The sequence below is a fragment of the Grammomys surdaster genome, unplaced genomic scaffold (genome assembly GCF_004785775.1).
Source record: "Grammomys surdaster isolate TR1022 unplaced genomic scaffold, NIH_TR_1.0 220, whole genome shotgun sequence".
Lineage (NCBI taxonomy): Eukaryota > Metazoa > Chordata > Mammalia > Rodentia > Muridae > Grammomys > Grammomys surdaster.
In genome coordinates this window covers 294,181-315,827 of record NW_021604665.1, presented here as the reverse complement: position 1 = coordinate 315,827, position 21,647 = coordinate 294,181, and the positions used below count along the sequence as shown (strand labels likewise).

The window sequence follows — 21,647 nt, the reverse complement described above, 5'->3', positions numbered from 1 at the left end:
TTACTCCAGTCTTTTGCAGATTGAATTCTTTGCTGTGCTAGGGTTTTACAAAATAATAAACGTGATTTAAATTTTCAAAATGTAAAACTGGGCTGGAGAGATGACTCAGTGTTAAGAGCCTGTACTGTTCTTTCATAGGACCTGAGTTCATTTCCCAGTATCCATGTCAGATGGTACATAATTTATCTGCAATTTTAGCTTCAGGGGATCCAATGCCCTCTCCTGGTCTCTACATACACCTGCACTCATGTATGTAGCTCCACACAGAGACAGACAGACAGACAGACAGACACACACACACACACACACACACACACACATTCACACACTTAAAAACAATAAAGATAAATATTAATGTCTTTGAAAACTGTCAAGAGATCAGGCAATGTAAGTCTCTTCCTCTTTGCCACTACTGTCCTGATCAGGCTTCAGGTGCAGAAGATCAGGACTCTCTGGGATTCCCAGGTTCCCTTCCCATGGCAGACTCTTCCTTGTGTCTCTTGTAAACAAAGATCTGAGAGGGCTGTGGTGTGGCTCAGTGGCAGAGTGCTTTCCTAGCATGTCCCAAGCCCTGGGTTCATCCCCAGCATAGCAGAAGGCAAGCATAATTTCAGTGTCGTGTGACTTCGGTGCTGTGGAAGCATGCTCATGTTCTCATCTGATTAAACACAGCATGTTTTATGGCCTTCATCCTATAATGCTACCAATGCCCCTGTCACTGCTATCTCTGCCAGAGTATTGTAATGCCATGGCCACTGTTAGTTTAGTGTGGGCTTCCACAGATGGATCAAGCAGCACTGCATGGTTCATTTCTGAGAATAAGGATTAGGCTCTCATGTGCACGGACTACCTGATCTAGCCTGTTGATTTCATTGCATCTTCGACATAGTGTTTGCGTTCTACTTTGGCAGTTCCTGTTCTGGCACAAGGTATGGATGGTTGAGTGAGTGGAGAGATTTTACTAAGTGACTAGAGCCACTGTGAGTCTCTTGGTGGAGAACTGAGAACCTTTTGGGGAGGGCTAGATAACTTTACAGGGGACATGTCTCCCTTGCAACTATTTAGCTTTTCAGTGCAAGACCTGAGTGAACGAGCATGGCTCCCTTCTAATAAAACTTTATTAAGACAAAGACAGACAGCATGCTGAATCTAGGTCTCAGGCAAACCTTTTGATATATGTAGCTGCTAGGTACCTTGGGACCCAGGCTCCCCCGTGTAGGCATAGGGATAGCTGTAGGAAGGATAGGGCCAGCCCTAACTCTAGTCTATGACATAGCTTACTCACATAAGGAGAGGGCTCAGTAGAGTGACTGGAGTAAAAAAGGGAGGTTCTGATTTGAACTAGGGGATAGTTGGATGGCTGTCTGGAAGACAGGACATGGAATTTGAACCCCAAAGTCTCAGTCATGAGGCAGGCAGAACAAGGGTTAGGACTGAGTAAGGCTTAACAGTAAGAAGCTTACGGTTGCTTACTGTTGGCAAGGCGGGCAGGAGGGGGAATGGGGGCAGTGCTGGAGAGATGGCCTAGAGCCAGGCCACATGAGCCTCAGCCAGCTGTAGGGAGGAGCTGGGCTTCACCCTGACAGCTTGGGCTGTCACATGTCTGGCCAAGGAGAGCAGGGAGACTGTCAGAAGCCAAGAGGGTGGTAATATGTTGGGATTATGGTATGTAAAACAGGCCAAAGCAATCAGCTCAGGACTAAAATGCAGGCCCAAACGATGGAACTAAACATTTTTATGACTTTGTTGCTTCCTGCATCCCTTAGAGAAGCTCCTACTTATTTCTCAAGGCCTAATCCAAAATGTCCCACCATTATAACCTTTTCAGGGGCAGTAACAGCATGTTAGAGGGTACTGTTACCACAGTATCTCATTATTGAGGCCTAATGAGGACAGAGGGCATGCTTCTTAATGCTGGGTAAATTAAGCAGTATATTGAATCAGCTGGGGTAGAGATGTCTTATGAGCTAACACTTTGAGGAAACTGAAACCCTGGGGGCTAATAAATTTCTCTAAATGACAGGAGTAAGGACTGATTCTGTCTGGGCTAGTCATTTCTGCAGAAAAGTTGGTGTTCCCTGTGTCTCCCATCCAGGGCTTTCCTCCTTCCCAGTCACTATCATTTGTTATGAATCTGCCAGGCAGTTAATGGAGGGAGGGAGGGAGGGAGGGAGGGAGGGAGGGAGGGAGGGAGGGAGAGAGAGGGAGGGAGGGAGGGGGGGAGGGAAGTGGGGGAGGGGGCTGACTGTGTTCAGGAAGGTGAAGCCAGAAGATAGAGTTTAGTTTCCAGGGAGTCACCCCACCACATACCACATGCTCACAGGAAAGCTCACCGCATCTAAATCCCAGCCTGAACTTTGTTGCCCAGACCAGCCTGGTCAGCTGCTTGCCCCGGCCCTTTGAGAAGTGCCTGGACTTCCTGGTGGATCTGAATGGTGAGGCTGGAACATGCTTCCAGAGTTCCTGAAGCTGGGCCTGAGGGATCCTCTTGATTCCATTTAGTGTCATCTTATTATTAGAGGGTAGTTTGGACAGAGTTGGGAGTTTTCTTCTGGCCTCTCCACACGTAGCTACTTCAGTCTGGTCTCCTGACACCTCTCTACTTTACCCTGGCCAAGCAATTGCCAGATGTGGCCACTGTGTCTGTGCATGGGAACGTTTGTAGCCTTCCAAAGTGAACAAGAGATGGTATTACTTCACACTTTGATTCCTAGTGGCCACTGATGCCAGGCATACTTCAGGGCCATCCCCTGGCCATTGGACATATATATTCTTTGTAGAAATGTTCATTCCCATCCTTTGCCTTTTGCTGAAGATGAGCCTTCTAACTGATGAACAAGAGTTCTTTATGAGAGACAGACCCTAGAGTATTGTTGAATCTGATATACAAGTATTTCTTCCCACTCTGGAGTCTCTGGGGTTTTTTTTTTGTTGTTGTTGTTTGTTTGTTTCTAGGTCTCACAGCATAGTCTAGGCTGGTCTTGAACTCAGGATCCTCCTGACTCAGTCTCCTAGGATCTGGAATCACACAGACTTGTGTCACCATGAACAGCCTGTGTATTTTTAACATTGTCAATAGATCTGTACAAGATGCTCCCATGTTAGGGACTCCTACAGTTTCCCCACTCCCTGAGGAAATGGTCTTGCAGGTGGGGTGTTCAGGCTGGATGTCTTCTGTATATGTGGGCATACCACCAGTGTGGGTGCTGGACACCTTGCCTGCCTTATGTGTTATAAACAAGTTAAACTTACAAGAGATCAGCAAGCTGTGAGAGCTTGGAGAGGGGGAGAAGGCAAGGAAGAGCCCTCAGCTTCAGTCTCCTCATCAGTGAATGGGGCCTGGTGTAACACTTTACAGTGTTGCCCACTGGCCCCATTACCAGTAAAGTACTCTACGGTCCTGATCATTATTGCTTCTACTATGTCCTTGGCCATAAAGAGTGTGTGAATATGTTTCAAGAGAAACAAATCTCTTTCCTCCAGATTTGGGATAGGCACGCCAGAGTTCTGGAACTTGTTGCTCCGATATTTAGGGGTGCAAAGTTGTGTACACGGAAGCCAGTCGGGATTGGCGCACATTGAAATTTTCAGCGCGTTCTACCTGTTGCGCCTAGGAGTGGGGAAGATACCCAGTACAGCAAGCCCGGGATTCTGGGATTCTGATGTTATGGGAACAAGAACAGAGTCTGTGCTCCTCCCGGAACTCACAGCTCTGGCCACGCCCCCACAAGAGCCCCACCTCCGTCCCTGCGGCCCCGCCCCCTCCCGACCACATTCCTCCGGCCGGACTTGAGCTACGCCTGGCGGGCGGCGGCGTAAGGGTCGCGCCGGCCTGGTGACTGGACTCACGGGCCTTGGGCTGCGTGAACCTGCGGGCCCAGGGCAAGGGGGGACCGGCGAAGGCGCGTGGTGGGCGAACGGGTTTTCCGGGATCGGCCCCAGGGTCCGGCGGCCGCGGGGGGAGTCGCGGGCGCGCCTCTCGGCCTGGGTCCCCGGCGCCGGCCCGGGCCGCTCCTGCGGCGGTCGTCATGTGGTGCCTGCACTGCAACTCAGAGAGGACCCAGTCCCTGCTGGAGCTGGAACTTGACAGCGGGTAAGGCCAGGCGAGGGCGGATGCCGGCGGGAGGAGGTGGGCCCCAGCCACGGTGGGATTGCCAGCGGTGGGGATCTTGCAAGTGGGTGCCAGAAAGGGGCTGCGGGGATGGGTGTAACTGTTGGGGCAGGATGCCTACCATGCGTGCCAGAAGCGGGTCTCTGTTAGTGACGCCGTGTAAAGAGAAAAGTGTGTTGTAGGGACAGGAGTTCTGTGGGAATGAGTGGGAAACTAGATTTGGTGTGTATGTAAAGGACAAGATAGCAAATGGCCAGGAGTCTGTGTCAGGGAGGCTACCCAGTTCTGCCTGTGTCTTGTGTCTGATTTCAGTGCACAGGCTGCTTAGGGGCCTCTCCTACAGGTCTGATTGTTGGAAACCCTGGGTCTGTCTGCATTACATATCTACTCTGTCAGGGAGACTCCAGCAAGCAAGCGAGTGTTCGGTGTGTGTGTGTGTGTGTGTGTGTGTGTGTGTGTGTGTGTGTGTGTGTTAGGTAGATACTGCACACCTGGAAGGCCACCTGGACTGGTGCTAGGGTACCTGGAGTTTCTGTACCTGCTGTTTTTGACCAAGTACAGATGTGAATGGGCTGCTGGCAGGGAGAGTAGGTGTTGTTTACATGTTGGAGTAAAGCTTGTGCCTGGTCCAGGAAGGAGTCTCATGGCTCAGAGAAGTCGGCTGTCTTGGTTTTAGTGTCCTATGGAAGGCTGACTGAGTACCCTAGGCCTGGGTTTATGGTGAGAGGGAGACTGTGTGTGTATGTGCTAGGAATATTGATTTCCTCTTGCTCGGCAGCACAGCTGCCCCTGAGCTGTCTGCAGCCCCCTCCATGAGCAGGGTGTGAGGCTGAGGGGATTTGTTGACATGTGGACTGGGCCTCTCTGGGGGAAGCTCACCTAGAGCCTTTTAGTCTTTTATTTAAAAGTTTCCCAAAAGCAGTTGCAATGAGAACATGAGTATATTTTGCAGTACCTCAAGCCTGGAGTTCTGGGCCTGAAGCTGATGCAGACTGTGGGGAGGGAGCCCATTTCCTAAACCCAGTACTCCCAACATCTGAGGCCAAAGCCAGGCAAGATGCAACTGCAGGACCATCTGTCTTGAATTGCCAGCTTTGCTTGGGATTGGGGTTCACCACCAGATACCACAGGTGCTCAACACCTTTCACACTTCCTCAGCTGTCCGATCTAGTGTTTGCATTCCTGCCCTGTGGTAACAACACCCTTATATTGCAGGAGAACAAAGAGTTTATACTTTCAGTCTCATCAGTACTAAGGCTCTGTGGTTTATTGAGTGCCTGGTGTATGTGTACTAGTCTCTACTCTAGAAACCAGGGAAGGGCCCAGCAGTGAATGTAGCTCAGAGTTGTGTTTTTAGTCTCCATGCAGCCAGCAGTCTAGGGGTGACCATGGTCACAGCGTGGCCATGAGAAACGGGTCAGCAGTTTCTGACACCTCCTCTCCCCTGGAGCTGAAGGGAATAAGGTTTTTTTTTTCTTTCTCTCTCTCTCTCTGTCACTATTAGAACCTCCAAATGTTGCCACTGTAGCTAGTGTGTTCATGGATGCCTCCATTGTATTTCTGTCCCTCTTCCAGCTGCAAGGGAAGACCAGAGCCTAGACCCTGGCTCTGGGTTGCTGCTTGGCAGCTGCTCTGTAGCCACAGTGGTGCCAGATGTCCTAGAGACCAAGGAGCCCTGCTCAGGTGCAGCCCATCAGCCACAGAGCAAATGGGCACCACAACCACCATCCCCTGTCCTCCACCCCCCAATGTGGTTTCTAAGGAAGCCTGAAAAAGGCTGGAGAGACTCGTGGAAGCTGCAGAGGCTGAGCTAGGTGCTCCTTTGACTGCAGCCTTCCTGGGACTTTATTGCATCTTCTCTAAAGTACCTGTCACCTGCTCCCTAAATTTAGCTAGGAGCCAGTATGCTCCAGACACTAAACTCAGTCTCTGTCACCAAGGTGCCACTATTCCTCATGCACAGGCTTCTTGAATACCATGGGCCACCTGATGCTTCAGTGTTTTCCCACATCAGAGCAACACAGGATTGTTTACCTTTCTTTTCTAAAAGAACACAAGCAAAAACAGAGAGCCCAGTGGCCATACAGGGACTACAGCAGCTCAAGAGGCTCAGGCCCAGATATTGGGATGGAGGCTAGGCCTCTGGAGGCCCCTGCCAGGACATCAGGTTTTCGTTCAAGGAAGTCGGACTATGAACTAGTTGTGCTAATATTTACACAGCTTTAGCTTAAAACACAGGCAAGACTGACAGCTGCATGGTTGAATAGCCTGATGACTGGACAGATGGGTGTTTGTGGAGGGGATTGGACAGGCCTTCGGGGGGTGGGGTATGTATGTGTGTGTCTGCACACATATAGCCACATTTACCTGGCTACATTCTGCAGATGTGGAATCATGGTTTTCTAGAGTGTCAGGAATTCAGAGAATCGCAGAGCATCAGGAAGATGTCTCCAGGAGACAAATTCTTTCAAATTGCAGCTCACTTTTTGAGTTAATTAAGTTACCACAGCCCTCTGGGCCTCAGTTTCCCCTTTAATGATAGGGCATGACAGTAGTGCCTGGCAGGGGCTTTGCGGGTGTGGGTGGCCTTCCATGGCTGGCCAGCCCTGGAGCCTCCAGTCTGCCGTCCAGTTCGTCCAAGTCAGCACTGTGCACTTCCCAGCTGCCGATGACCCGCTGCGTTTTCTTCCTTCCTCTTTTGTAAATTTCCTTTAAATGATGATGACGTGTGAGATATCCTCCCAGTAAGCACAGAGGCAAGGCAACCACCAAGCTCTAGTGGGCTGGGACTGTGCCATGGCTGGAGGCCTGGGAGAGGTGTGTGTGTCTTGGGAAAGGAGGCTCAAGGCTGTTGAGTGAGATTTACCCTGAGTCCTCAAAAGCAGATCCTAATGACTTTAAAGGCCATTAAGGCTCTTCAGGAATTAATTGCTGTGGCCTTAGAGGATCTGGCTGATCCACTGTGGGAGCTGCTGCAGAGAGAAAATTGATGGCAATTATGGGGAAAATATGGCATTGTGCCAGCTGGGCCTGTCCCAACTCTGGCTTCAAGAGTGGTACCCTTACTGCATGATCCGCAGCACCTGGCCCCGTCTTCAGACTAACCACCGCATCCAGGAATGCAGGTGTGAACAGGGATGGCATGCTCTCCTGACCTGGAAGAGATTGACCCAAGATGTACTCAGCCCCAGGCTAGCCTGTCTGTGTTCTTTTCATTCCCATGACATTTATTGGGCACCTCTTTGGCCAGACCTTGAGGTGATAGAGGAACCATGGTTACTCTGTAAGTCACTTTGGCCCTTCTGGTTGAGCAGTATTAGGTATGTTGCCTCCCCTCTCTGAACCTTGATTGTCTCACCCATGAAATGAGACTACAGCTGTGAGTGGGGGTGGGGTGAGGTGAGTGGACTGGCTCACAGAAGCCCAGTGAGTGGTGTGACTGTCACTGTCCAGTTTTTCCCTTCCACAACAAGATTACTGGATTAAAATGTCCCTACCATCTTCTCTTATAGGTTGAAGACTGGTTTGGGGATCCTACATGGGAACACTCTGAGGCCACTCACTTAGAGTTTGTATCATTTGTACATGGCCACAGCTTCTCTGTTCATCATAAAAGTGGCTTCCTTCGAATTTCACTCTCTTGGTGCAAGATCTCCTGACACAGTGACAGCTCAGTTTGAACTGAGGGCACTCTGTGGCGCTTTCATGAGACTCTGCTTACAAAACTGGGAGTCTCATTGAATTTGCTTTTCCTTTCTGTTCAAAGGTCAGCACAGTAATAGCCACATGGCTTTGCATAGCAGTGGTGTGTGTGTGTGTGTGTGTGTGTGTGTGTGTGTGTGTGTGTGTTTTCAATTAGGAGTACAGGCTTCTATCTCTCATTTCAGATAGGAGGAAGCCATACAGAGTCCCCAGCCAGGGAGGGCTAAGCTGGGATTTGCACCCTGACTGCCTGGCTTCAGGGCCTGTGTGTTCCACAGCCAGGATCTATTTCCTCTGGGGTAACACATGTCTGGCAAAATGTCACTAGTGCAAATAGATCTGGTATCCCTTGGTGTCTAGTTTTCCAAAATTTCCCAAGTGCCCCAGCCTGTACCCTCATCAGTGACAATGTGCCTGCTTCTCCTGGTATCTCTTTCCCCACAGACTATAATCACTTCTCTGCACTCTATCAGGGGTATGTGGGTAGCACTTTAAAAAAAAATTAAGTCCTGTGTGCAGCCCCAGCTCCAGCTATGTATGGTCTGGGGTGGCAGGGACAAAAGCTGACTGTCCCCTGATTCACTGAGGGACCAGTGCAGGCTTCCACATGGTGGGGAAAGCCATGGCTTCTGACATGAAAGGACAGATGGCTGTGGGTGGTGAGCTTAATCCCCTGGAGGGGAGGAGGATGGTTAATAAACTGGAAGATTGGGAAGAGGCCCCATCTGGGAGCAGCCTCTCATGCACACAAACAGAAAGGGTTCCCCCAAATTGCCTGCTTCCCAGGCTGGGTTGGAACTGTCAGCAGCCTGAATCCATTCTCCCAGAGACCCTCTTTAAAAGAAGTACTTTTGTTTCTCTTTTGACTGAAAGCTGGGTGGTGTGGAAACTCAGATGCAGGTAGAACATTTGGACCAGAGCTAGTGGTCGGTCCCACTAAGCCTTTACTTAGGCAGTGATTATAATTGTCTCTGATGGGTTTTGTTGTTGTTTGTGTGCTTATTAATAGGCTTTGAAGGATCACCTCCCCCTCAAGAGGAGGCCACCTAGAAAGGCCTGGCCCTCACTGGCTGTTGATTTCCCCCTTTGGCTTCCTGTTTCCATTTCTGCAAAGACCCTATGGTCACCTGTAGATGAGGATGCTCAGCCTTTTTGTTGGAATCAGACTTGTTACTGGACCACCCACCTGTGCCCTGACCAACTATGCCTCAGCTCTGCTCTCTGGTGTCTCTGTGGCTTAAATCACATCTCATATCTCAGTTTCCTCACTTATAAAATGTAGACGATAGCAGGTGACTATGGGGTAGCTGTGAGGACAGGAGACACCAGTTCACATGCCAGTGTGTAGAGGTGTACAGAAACCAGTGGTAACAGGTGGTAGCACTGAGTATTCAGGCTGCTGTGGCTCCCCAACACTAGGACAGGACCATGTTGCTTTTTGAGAGAAAATGTCTTGCTAGACAAGAGTGGTTAGTTTCACTTTCTGGCCACAGAGAAACCAGTTTTAAAAGAGGGAGAGATGCAGACATAGCAGTGAGGGAGCCAAGAACTGTTGTGCATTTGACAAGGCAGAGTGGAAATAGGGCAGACTAGAAGGAAGTGATGATGGTCCACAGGCTCTTGTGCTTATAGTGCTGTTAATAGCTGCAACACACACACACGCACACATGCAAAGATGAAAGGCCTTGCCCACAGATTGGAAGTTGTGCCCAGCAAGGTGGCTTGCCATTCAGCGAGGGTGAAGAGGGAGGCTTGCCCTGTGTGCTCTATAAGGCAGAATTCGAAAGCCAGGGATATTGGGCACTGCACACCTTGAGGAGAGTGCCCAGCCCAGAGGCAGATAGGGTAGGGCTCTGGGGCCTTGGGTTCAGTGGTTGGCCTGTGTTGGATGGAGCTTAGGGCCACGCTGATGGTTCTGGTCCTGTCTCTTCTGGCACCTGAGGCCCAGGCTCAGGGCTTAGCTTCAGTCCTAGATGAGAAGATGAGAGAGGGACTCCTTAGCTACCCTAGATTGAAAGTGATGTCAGTAGCTAGGGGATGGCAATGAGAGCTGGAGGAACCTGGCCAGAGTTCCAGACCTGCCCAGTTATAGATGTGCTGCTAAGGCAAGTGAGCTGTTGCTGAGCTGTTGCTGCCTTATCTGTCAGTGCATACTGTGCAGGCAGAGGCAACATGGGTATCACACACAACAGGTGCCCAGTCTGTGACAACAGAAAAGAAGAGGGTGCTGAGTTTAGGCAAACCCCAACTACTTTTAGTAGGTCTGATGTTAGCTCAGACTTCCAACTGGGATGTGTCCAGGCAACACAATAAGAACAACAGAAGCTGCACTCCAGAGCCTTTGAATCACACACACACACACACACACACACACACACACACTGGAACTGCCCATGAGCACTGTGGAATTGCTGCCATCATTCTAATTTACAGGCAAGGAAACTGAGGCTGGATGGAAGTACTGATCTTTGCTGGGTACAGGCAAGAGTTTCTGGCTGATGAGAGAACGTGTGGCACCATGGGGATATGACATGTAGGCTTAGAACCTGGTCAGAAGGGTAGAAGTGGCAGCAATGGAAAGACTAGAGCCTACAGGACCCTTCTGGGCTCACCCAGTCCTCCATTGACCATGCAGGGCTCCTGAGTGGCTCCCGTGGAATGGGCTTGGGAATGCCACTTTGCCGAGCTTTGAGTACCTAGGGGTCTTGCCTTTCTGGATCCATTTGCTAGCCGCAGGAAGTTGTCTGTTGTTTCTCAGGATTGTCCTGTGGGTTTCAAGACAGAATAGGGTCAACTCTCTACTCACCACAAGGAGAAGGAAGACTGAATCAGTCCAGGCAGGTAGTGGGAGTTCAGTGCCAGCTAGACATTCTGTGATTCCTGCTAACATACTTGAGTCCAGTCATCACACTGGGTCATGGTGTAATTTCCCAGTGGGTCTCCAAGGGTGAGTCCTGGTGGAATTGGGAATGGGGAATGGCTCTTTGTGGCTGGAAGCAGGCTATGCAGCTACATTGGCCTGCTGAGAGCCACTCTAGGCCTGGCTGTGTAGCCAGGGCTTAAGTATATGTACTTTGAGTTTGTTCTGTTTTGAGGCAAAATGCAGAGGGCAAGAGTGCTTATGTAAATAGCAAATCCTTTAACTAAGCCTTTTTTTATAGAAAATTTCTTTCTTTTAAACATTTATTTCTACGTGTATATGAGTGTTTGCCTGCATGCATGTATATACAGTATATGCATGTCAAGTACCCAAGGAGGCCAGAAGAGGGCCTTGGTTTTCTTGGAACTGGTTTTGTAAGCTTCCCTGTGGGTGCTGGAGTCAAACTCCTTTCTTCTGTAAGAACAGCACATGTTCCTAAGTGTTGAGCCATGACTCCAAGCCTGTTACAGAACAACCCAATTGCCCACAGAAGTAGAGACTTAGCCAATCCCGCGAGACTTAGCGAATCCTATGAGTAGCTCATCTTATTACCATCTACTATTTTCAAGCGAATTCCTCTGAGTTTGAATCTGTCTCATGGTCACCCTTATCCTGGCCTTGGAGATATGCTGTCCCTGGGGTGGGTGTCTTGCGTAGGCCCTGGACATGCTGGCTATTCTAAGAACCTTGGGCTTGGGCCAGCTCCCAGTTAGTGATATACTGATGCCTGACCCATTTGGGATGCCTGATGTCTGGAAGACCCTGTGCCTGCCGCTTACTCATCAGTTGTGTGTAAGCCTAGGACCCCTGAGAGTGAGGCCATGGAATGGGCTCTTGGCCTCTCACATGAGATCTGCTCACTCTGGTCTCAGCTGAGTGTAGCGTGCTGTGAGTCAGGCTGTGACTCTTGTTTCCTTTAGCTTAGCCTGTTGTTTCCTTTGACATGCTGACATTCAGTGTCAAGGGCCTTAGCCTTTGCTCAGCCCCTTTCTCCTTTATCCAGGGTTTCTGGTTCCACCTCAGCCCAGGCCCAACTTGAGCAGCAAACACCACCCTTCTCCCAAGGGGTCTGGTGGGTACCTACAGTTCAAGTCCTAGAGAAGTTTCCTGTCCCCTTCTCTACTGCTCCTTTGACACCTCCCTTGACCTGCACTTTTGGGAGTTTGCTAGCTCTCAGTGCTGTGTTTGGATCCTAGCACTTAGTAGGTCCCTAATAATGAGACTGACACAGTTGGTATTCAGATGTTAGTTGCTGTCAGTATGTCTTACAACTGACCTTGATGTCTACCACAGTTCTTGGCACATAAGGGACAGGACTCAATCAAGTTTGGTTAGAAAAGACCCAAATTCCCTCTGGCTCTGGCTCAGTACAGGGAGCATTCTTAGGTCAGACTTCTACCCCCACCCTGGGTGTGGATGCTGCTGCTTCCACAGCCTTCTCCCCATCCTTGACCCTCTCATCTGTTGCCAGTGTGTGATACAGGGATGAGACTTCCAGAAGCACCTCCTGGCCTTTAGGCCCCAGTTGAGGATTGTGGGTGTGTCATTTTTAAGCCTTATGTAGTCATAGTATTCCCACCTTGTTTTGTTTTGTTTTGTTTTGGAGACAGGGTCTTATTGCATAGCTCTGGCTGTCCTGGAATTCACTGTGTTGAACAGGCTGCCCTTGTACTTACCTCTGTGTGTACAGTCTACCTGCCTCTGTCTCTGCCTCTGCCTCCTAAGTGCTGGAATTAAAGGCACGTGCCACTGCACCTGCCTGGTAGTCCCACTTAATAGCTGAGAAGTGCAAGCCCACAGAGACCCCAGTCCCTGATCCGTGGTCATAATCCCTGCCTAAAGAGTATGCAGTCACTGGGAGAGAGCCTTGTGTACCAGTGATGTGGAGAATCAGGGGTGGTGCCCTTCTGGGCTTGCAGTCACGTGAAGATCTTGGGGGGACTGAAAACACAGTATAAGGTCCTGCTGGCTGTTCTGCCCTGAGTGACAAGCAGTAGTGGGCTGGCCCCAGAGGGACTTGGGTGACTTAGGCAGGAAACAAGGGGCAGCCTAGTCTTGAGGTGGTCTGCATCCCAGTTGACACAGTCCCTCTTTCTTCTGCAAAGCCTATGGCCTTGGTTAAGTTTTCACCTCTCTGTGTCATGGTTTCTTCCTCCACAAGACGGGCAGAAAAACAACCAACGTGTCTTCAGAAGTTTACCAATTCCAATATCCAGGTGCTCCTCCTTATAGGTGCTGGTGGTCACTGTGTGTCAGTTCTAAGCTAACTGGTGGACTACCACCTAGGTTAACTGTCAGGTGGGGCAGGAGTAGTTTACTGTGCTTTCTGCCCACTTCTGCCATCTACCTGGGGGCTCTGGGAGCTGCACCCCTGGCAGCAGGGTAGGCTAAGAGGCTGCCTGTCACACAGGCTTCTTTCTCCCTGGGCGCAACCCATACTCTCCAGGGCTGCCTGCCCAGCCTGTGCCTCCCCCCAGCCTTCCTGGGGTGTCCCTGGGCCCAGCCTGGCCCTGTCTGCTGGAGCCTACCACAGAGAGCTGCTTTATTTAAGTCCATTTTGCGCGTATGGAAATAACTAGAGGACTCTGTATTTAATTTGGCTCAGCCGGGAAGATATTTGGCTCTGTGTGTGTATGTGTATTCTGAAAAATCTTTCCGAGCAAGCCCCAGGGTCGGAAGCTTCTGGTCATCTTTGTGCATTCAAAACCAACAAGAGCCGCCCTGCTAGCTGGGATAAGTTGGCAGAAGGCGGGCTGCAGGGAATGGTCCCTGCAAGCAAGAAGAGAGGAGGAGGGGGAAGCTAGATAAGAACATAGTGGCAACTGTGGGGAACTTTGCTCCTGGACCCAGGAGGGAGTGATTTGGAATGAACAGAGCTTTCTCAACTCTCCAAGATGTGTCTGGCTCCAGAGGCATCAGCTGGGTGGGTGGGTGTATGAGGGCATCCTTCATGTCCTCTTTCTCCCCTGGACAAGTAGAACAGAGCCCTAGGGTTAAGCCCTTCTCTAGTCATTGGCATAGGGCAGGATAGCCCAGTGTGGGAACTATTGTTGGCAAGGTTTGTCTTTGCTTGACTGCATGTTCCCAGTAGTCACCGGCACTGGCCAATGTGAGAACAGAGAGGTGTGGTCACTTGCCTCAGGTCACACAGCACTTCACCAGCTCAACCCCCAGTACCTCTGGAGCCACGAGATGTTATCTCAAACCAGAGAGGACATTGTCAATGAGCAGGGCAAAACACCCTGATGGTTTGAAGTAAATACTGCCATCTGGTGACATTCTGTCCTTACAGAGGCATGGCCTTTCTCACGACCTACTGTGAGTGGATTGTGGTCAGTGTAGTGAGGTGACTTTTGTGGAGTCTGATAAAAACCACACTCTGGGGACCCACGAGAGCAAGGCCCCAGCTCCCCCCACCCCCTCCATCCCTGTAGAGCTCTGCCCTGGTGACTCTGCCTTCTAAATGAGGCTTCTTGGGAATGAGGGGTGGGTCTTGAATTTCAGCCTTACACAGATCTCCTCCACACACAGGAAGGGCGTGTGTGGGTAACTGTTGAGATCAGTGGGGACTATGGCAGAGTAAACGTATAAGCACTCTAGAGCTTGCTGCAGCTTCTGTCCCTGGGTTGTGGGCCCAGGGTGGCTGAGTTCCTAGCGATGTCCCCTCTCGGAAGTCAGATTGTTGTATCCAATCTCCAGATGTTAAAATGGTGCCGACTTCTCTTTGTTTTCCTTTGTTTATTCAGTTCATCCATTGGTTGGTTGGTTGGTTTTGAGACAAGAGCTCACTGTTGTAGCCCAGGCTGGCCTTGAACTTGTGATCCTTCTGCTTCAGACTCCCAAGTGCTAAGATATAGGCATGTAGCACCATGCCTAGTTTGTTCTAATTTTTAAGACAAAACATTGTGGGGAACCACACAGCATACTGCCAATATCTGCTGGAATAATTTACTGAGAGCCCTGTGCACTCAGAGGCTTCTCCTATGAGCAGGGACTGGCCAGCCTCCTAGCCAGGTGGATAGACCTTACCTTTATCCTGGCCTTGGTCTAGAATCTCTAGAAAGATCAACGGTGGGCCATTAATGTAAGCTTTCCTCTGAGTTTAGGCCTGTTTGGTACTCTTGTCCTGGGATGTGGGACGGCATCCTCAAGCATGATGGGGTGTTCTGCAGAATGATAGTGGTGACTGTGTGAATGATACCTTGCCAGACTGAGGTCTGGCTGGGATTGATTGCAGGGTATTTGCTTCTACCCTCCACCCGGAGCCTCCCGTCCCCTTTGCCAGCTGGCTCTCTTCCCAAGTGAGGGTATGGGTTGCCAGCCTGTGTCAGGCAGGGACTCTGCTCCTACTGCTTTTGTCTGGCCTGCTAGGATATCGCTTCTAGAGGCATCCTGGATTTGTGAGAAGTGGTCCAGGTCAGATTCAGTGGCCCTGAAGCTGATCCCAGTGTGTTCCAAAGGGTGCTTCTGCATTGTCCTCCATACCTGGTGAGTTCAGCTCCAGAAACTATGTATGCTGTGATGTGATGAGTTTACACCTATGTGGAGTCTATGGCATTTCCACAATGTAGCTTCCTAGCCTGTGTGCTTGCAAGCCTCCCTCCTACAGGCCTCTTACCCATGAGAGACAGTTGGTGGGGGAAGGGGAATGCACCAGACCATATCCTTGTCTTTTCTGACCTTCATGTGGCTTTGACCTTGCCTGTTCACCGGGCTCTGGGTCAAAAGAGCTGGTGGCATTTACTCAAGTTCTTCACTGTCAGCATCATTTATCTATTTAACCTGCTGTACCCAGCCCTGTTTGGGTACTGGGGTTGTCTTGTGAGCAAATGGATACCACTGCTCTCTAATGATGCCCTCATAGGGAGAGACCAAGTGATGGTAATTGTAGGTGTCACTTTCCTCACTCCTGCATGCTGCTGATAGGGTGCTCATGGCTAGACACCTGCACTGTTCACATGGGTACCAAGCCTTCCCTGGTCCTGGGTTAGGGACTCTTTGTGCATAGCCAGATCCTTGTGTTCCTTTTGATGGGGTCGTAGATGGTTTCAGTGTCTGGGGCTGGCTCAAAACCTAGGTTGATCCTCAGAATTCTATGGGAGCAAGCCACTCCAACAGAGCCAGGGGACAGTCCACTCTGCCCCACTTTCCCACCCTGCACCCACTCCTGCCTACAGTGGGAGGAAGGGCTGGCTCATAGGCCGGAAGGATGACCAGCCTTTTATAACATGTTGTTGACAGGACAGGACACTGTGAGAGCCTGGCTGCGGGGTCTGGGTCAAGGGACACGGAGCCCTTTCTTCCATCCCTGTGGTGATAGACTGATGATGAACAGACAGTGAGGTCAGCTGCCCAGGACACCGAGGAAACAGTTCCTGCTCAGCTTGCCCTCTGGGCTCCCAGACACTCTCACCAACTCCTCTGTATTGTCACAGAGGGGCAGCATTGCCCCACACGAGGAAGGGAAACTGAGGCTTAGAAAAAGCTGGTATTCAATCCCGGATATACAACTCCAACTCAGAGCACAGTGGACAAAGGAACAGTTGTTGGGAGGGCAGGTTCCATGCTGAACTGGGTGGGGCACATGGGCAGGCTGCTAGCCATGCCTATTGTTAGCCTGAGGCAACCCCAAACTGACATCTGTATCTGCACACAAAATGGTCCCCAAATGGCACAAGAAGCCCCTAGATCCTGACGTCTGCTCCTCCTGCTGCCTGCCGCCTGCCGCCTGCCTGGCTCTGGGCAGCAGCTGACAAGTTGGGGAAATGCTGAGTGTTAGTTCAGTAAGCAGAGCTCTAAAAATAGCCACTGCTCTGAAAAGCCCATTGTTTGGAGACCCATATTTTTGTACATATATAAAGGTGGCTTCTGGCAGTCTGGTGCGGGCAGTCAGAGAATGCCACAGGCTGTGGGCTGGAGCAGGGCTTCAGTGTCTCTCTCTCCAGCTGGGACCAGTAGCAAGTCAGAAAAGCTGTGAATGGAGCTAGGCCAGTGAAGGTGATGGTTGGGTTGTGTTAGAGTAGCCCCCAGGTTTCCTAAGTGCCCAGGATGCCTTTAGCCACAGAAGCCATGAGTCCTGGACCCCATTCTGTATCACAAGCATGGGCCAAAGTGGTCCTGAGCTGCCCAGTGCAGAGTTCAGACTGGATTGTTGTGGTATGGAGGAGTAGGCAGATGACTGGCTTAAGAGAGCCCAGTCCTGCTCAGAGCCCTGCTTCTGGCAGCTCCTCCTGAAACTCTGCTCTTGCCTCTGTCCCCTGTGCTGATGTCAGAACCACTATCCTGCCTGAAGTCCAGCACCTTGACTCCCACCCAATCTTTCATTTTCTTTCCTAATCACAATCTCCCACAGATACCTCCAGCCCCCATTCCTCCTCCTCACCCTACCAGGGCCTGCAGCTGCCATTCGAGTAAATAAAAGGTTCTGGGATAGGAGCTGGATTGTAGATGAATATCCAGGAGACTAGTGGGATTAAACCGAGCTTGGTGGTCTTTTGGGTCCTGAGGAGATGGGGCAGGAGGCATGGCTAGATCTTGTGAGCCTTCTGGGTCATAGTGATGACATGATTTCCCAGACCTGGGTGAGAACTGAGGTACCATGTGGTTGGAGCTATGCTTTGATTGTATCACTGCTGTTATAGGGAGGAGTGAAGGACCTACGGAAGAGGCTATGTGAAAAGGCCAAAGGGCAGTGTCCTCTGGTTGGTGGCAGGTAGGCCAGCCAAGTGGTCAGAGCTGGCTCTGCTTTAAGGGTACCAACAGATGGGCAAGGGAAAATGTATGTGAGAGAATGGCGGAGAGGACCGGCTGCTCTCCTGCTGGTGGGAGGAGTAGAATATAGCTCCACCCCTTGCCTCTGAGGGCTCCTGCCTCCCTTGCTGCCTTGCTGGGTCTTTGGGTCTTCTGATTATCTGTGTCCTCATTATTGCAAACTTGGGAACAGGATAAAAGCAGAAATCTGATGCTATCTGATGCCCCACTCCACCTCCATCTAGCCCTGCAGGGGAAATTTCTGCACTGTTAGAAGTGCTTGTTATCAACTTTCAACTTGAGAGCTATGCTCCTGGTTACCCTGCTGGAACCCTGGCAATGTTGGTTGAATGTTTGTCAGGGCCCATGTGCCCCATGAAGACTTGGGCCCTAAGTCTTTATTTTACTCTTGTTTTCCCAATAGCCCTTACCATCACCACAGCCCCTACATTCCAGACCTGGCTGCATCTAGAACTTTGAGCACAGGGCTTATACTCTGATCTCTCGTGGGCTCTCTGGGCTCTTGGTACCCTGCCTGGATCCTCCTGGATGTGTCAACCTCCTGCCTTTCTGCCCCTCCACGCTCTACTCATCCCACCTCTTCTGGGTCAGTCTTAGAGGACCCCTCCTTCCTTTCTAGGAGGGACTCTCTTAGGTCTGTAAGGCTTCTCCATCACCTTGACAGGGCAGAGGGCCTGTCAAGAAGTGGCTTCCCCCACATCTTTCTTTTCCCTTACCCAATCCTTTGTGTCTTTGCACTCTGCTCCCGGGGCCATATTGGGCTGGGAACATTCCAGTGTGAAAGGACTAGGGGCCACCATGACTAAAGTCCTGACTCATCTGAAGCCTCCGTAATCCACAGAATGGAGGACCAGTGTGTCCCAACAGTTAGCCTGAACTGGCTTTGGCCTACCTACCTAGGGAGTAGGCTGGACCATAGTCACTCAGGAGACTAATGTTCCCAGTGAATGCCCACCCACCTCCAGCAAACCCTCTAAGTCGCTGCCTCCCTTCTGCTCCTGCCATTTGTCCCATAGACCCTGCCCACTTGGCTCCAGGATTGCCGTACAGAGATCTAAGGTGATAGCTGCCCCTCTTGAGCTGTGCCAACCCTACCCATTCTTAGAGGACATAGTCCTCTCACTTCCTCCCCAAACTCTGCCCTGGTCTGTGTTAACAACCCCACCCAACCAACCTGAGGCTGTGAGCACATGGGACCAGCCCAGGAAGAGACCAAGATTGTCCCCTATTCTTGATCAACCTCAAGTAATGCCACCCAAGCAGCTGAGAGCCATACAGAAGCCCTCATGGGAGCTTGTGAGGCCTAAGACTGGTTGGCCTAACCTACTCCAGCCTCCTATTTTGAAAATCAGGAACCCTGTCTAGAAAAGCCACAGGTGGCACACACATCAGGAGTCTGTTTGGCTCTGACAGGTGCAGACTGCCTAGAATCTGATCCAAGACACTTAAATGTGAGTGTTTAACCACAACTGGGTCTCCCAGATAGCATGGGTCCTCTAGCCCAGACCCAGCCTACTCTGAAATGGGGGAGGGGGTTCTCCAGGAGATGTCTCCTCTCTCCTTTCCCCCCAAACATTATAGTGTACTATGTCTTTTCATAGCAATGTCTTTGGGTTACATATTCATTTCTAGGTGACTGGCAGTATATGTGGGGAGGAGGGTATAGCTATGGGTAGGACCTGTGCTGTTTCATCTCAGGTAAGACTGTGTATGACCCTCACTCTCAAGGAAGAAATACCAAGGGGATATGGGTCAGTGCTAGGCTCAAGCCAGCCTGCCTGAATTTTGGTTTCCCTGTCTTGATGTGTGAGATGGGAGAGTGGGCTAAGTTACCTGTGATGCCTAAAACATTCCTAGGTGTATAGACCTTAGCTTGCTTCCACCACTGCCGTCATTGGCCCTGGTGGTAAACAGCAGGTCCATTCTTCTGCTGTTCTGACTAACATTTTTATAGAGAAAAAGTCATTCATGATTTCACAGGCCATAATTAGAGACATCCAAGACAAAAAGGCCAAAGCCTTCAACCCCACCAGGACTCACACACAGCTAGAACTAGAGCCAAGGCCAGAGCCAGAATGTGCCATTTAGTCAGCCCCTGGGGCTTGGTCAGAGTCCCTCGTATTCCCTGGAGCTTTTTAGTCCAGACATGCAGACTTTTTCTCTGACCTGTAGACAGGACCTCAGAGGTCCCAGTCATGAGGCTGTCCTGGGCATCTGGGCCCCTCCCAGCCTTTAGAAAGTATGTTTCTTTTATGAGTGGAGCCCTCTCTGTGCAAGGTGGCACTGGATCAACACTGCTGTGTCCAGCAACAGCCACTCTCTGTTCTCTGGCACTGGAATGGAAAAGTGAGACACCACTATCCCTGCTCATGTCATACAGCTGCAGCGTGCAAGCAGAAAAGCAGTAAGCAGTTACCCCGTGCCCTATGCATTGGGGCAGCAGGGACTCTGGGATTTCTTGTGTGATCTCTGTCTCACTCGGTCTGCAAAACTAACAGACAGTCTTTTGTGAGGCAGAAACGATTGAGACTGGGGAGGGTGGGAAGCTGGCTTTCTGAGTCTGCCTGAAGTCCCCAAATAGGAAGGGAGCCCTGGGGCAGGGCATGCACCTGTCCATGGTGGCACCAGGCCTGCTTAGTCACCATGACCCTTTCTTGTGCATGGGAGCTCATGTGTCATCTGCTGAAGAACCACACATGCACACAACTCAGTTGCTGTACAGATGGGAAGTGGCAAGGCCTCCAAAAGGAGAGGGGACTGAGATCAGATGATAGCATAGCACTCAGAGGCCAAGAGATATAAGTGTCCCATGGGTCTGGGGAGACTTCCAGTCAGGCAAGCAGTATTTCCCACTCTTAGGGGTGACCCATGCAGGTCACATACCTCCAGAGGGAGAATGCTCACCACCTCCTTTCTCATGTTGGTACTACATGGGACATAGTATTTTCCCCCCATTCTTATCATCCTTTAGGACTGAAGCAAAGGATCATATACCCTGAGAAGGGCTGTTTCTGGTCTATCCTGCCCAAATGACCCAGCTTGCAGTAATTTGGATCTGACCCACAGGGTCTATCTCCCATGCCAGCTAGGATCAGATGTGGGGAATCTATGTGGAACCCAGCTGAGGCTCCACCCAAGATCAGCAGGAGGGAGTCAGTGATAGATTAGCAATGTCTGCAGGGGGCTGGGAAGGGTAAGATGAAAGGTCTGCCACCTCCAGCCTAGAGATGCAGAGGCTTCTGCTGTGATCTGACAACTGCACCAGGGCTATTTTTTGCTACTGGTTTTCTGTTAAGCATGGCACAGGGCCTCAGCTGTGTGCTGGCATCAGCTCACGTCAATCTTATAGTCAGCTGAAGCCTCTCCAGGTCTCTTCACAAGAACAGCTGTCAGGTCAGATCTTCTACATCTTGACGTTACTTCCCATGTGTGGGCATAAAAGTAATTGCAGTCAGTCCCTTTTAGGTGGGTGTCTAGATTTATTTCTAATCTTGTGTGCTTCGAGACCACAGCTCTGTGAAAATCTTTGTATCTGTCCTTTGTGTGTTGGTCTTCTTTCCTTAGTATATACCTAGAAGGATTGTTGAACCATGAACACCTGAGACATGTGACAGGCAACAACCACCTAATTGCCATAGAACATTCTATAAACTGAACAGTTAGGAACTGTTGGGGATGTGGAATGGATATCTTGTCCCATTCCTTGATCTACCTGTCGTCTAGGTGTCTGGAAGAGATGTAGTAAATTGAGGGGTATCAACAAAGACACACACAGATACTCAGCTTAGATGAACCTGGATGGAGGGAGGGTGAGACACAGAACCAGGGCTCAGGAGGCTGAAGAGATGCCAGACCAGGTCTGGGTGGAGACTAACATACAGAACAGCCCTCTGCTTACAGCATGGCGATGTCCTGGGAAAAATATATCATAAGTGGAGATACCCCTCAAACTCACTAATAGTAGAAAAATCTCTGTATAAACGGCTATATCCCAGAATACTGAGCCTCTGTGGCTGTTTTGTAGTAGGAGACAGTTCTTGTCCCTGCCCCCTCAAACGAATGTGTGGTGGAGAAAAGTCATCCTGAGCCTTCTGCAGCATCCTCCCAGAGCTTCCTCATGAGGTTGATTCAGCTCCACCACAC

At 50.5% G+C, this 21,647-nt stretch overlaps 1 protein-coding gene across 3 annotated transcripts in view; it reads left to right on the top strand.

The window, feature by feature from the left end:
• The window catches only part of Iqsec1 (IQ motif and Sec7 domain 1), a 103,334-nt gene that overhangs the window by 43,739 nt on the left and 37,948 nt on the right, over window positions 1-21,647 (top strand). The window contains exon 1 of one of the 3 annotated variants that reach the window (XM_028773107.1): window positions 3,993-4,093. The exons of the other annotated variants lie outside the window; for them this stretch is intronic. Within the exon in view, the coding sequence (XP_028628940.1) occupies window positions 4,029-4,093 (65 nt within the window). The 5' untranslated portion in view covers window positions 3,993-4,028. Of the gene's footprint in view, window positions 1-3,992; window positions 4,094-21,647 lie in introns of those variants that run through there. 3 annotated transcript variants of the gene reach the window in all.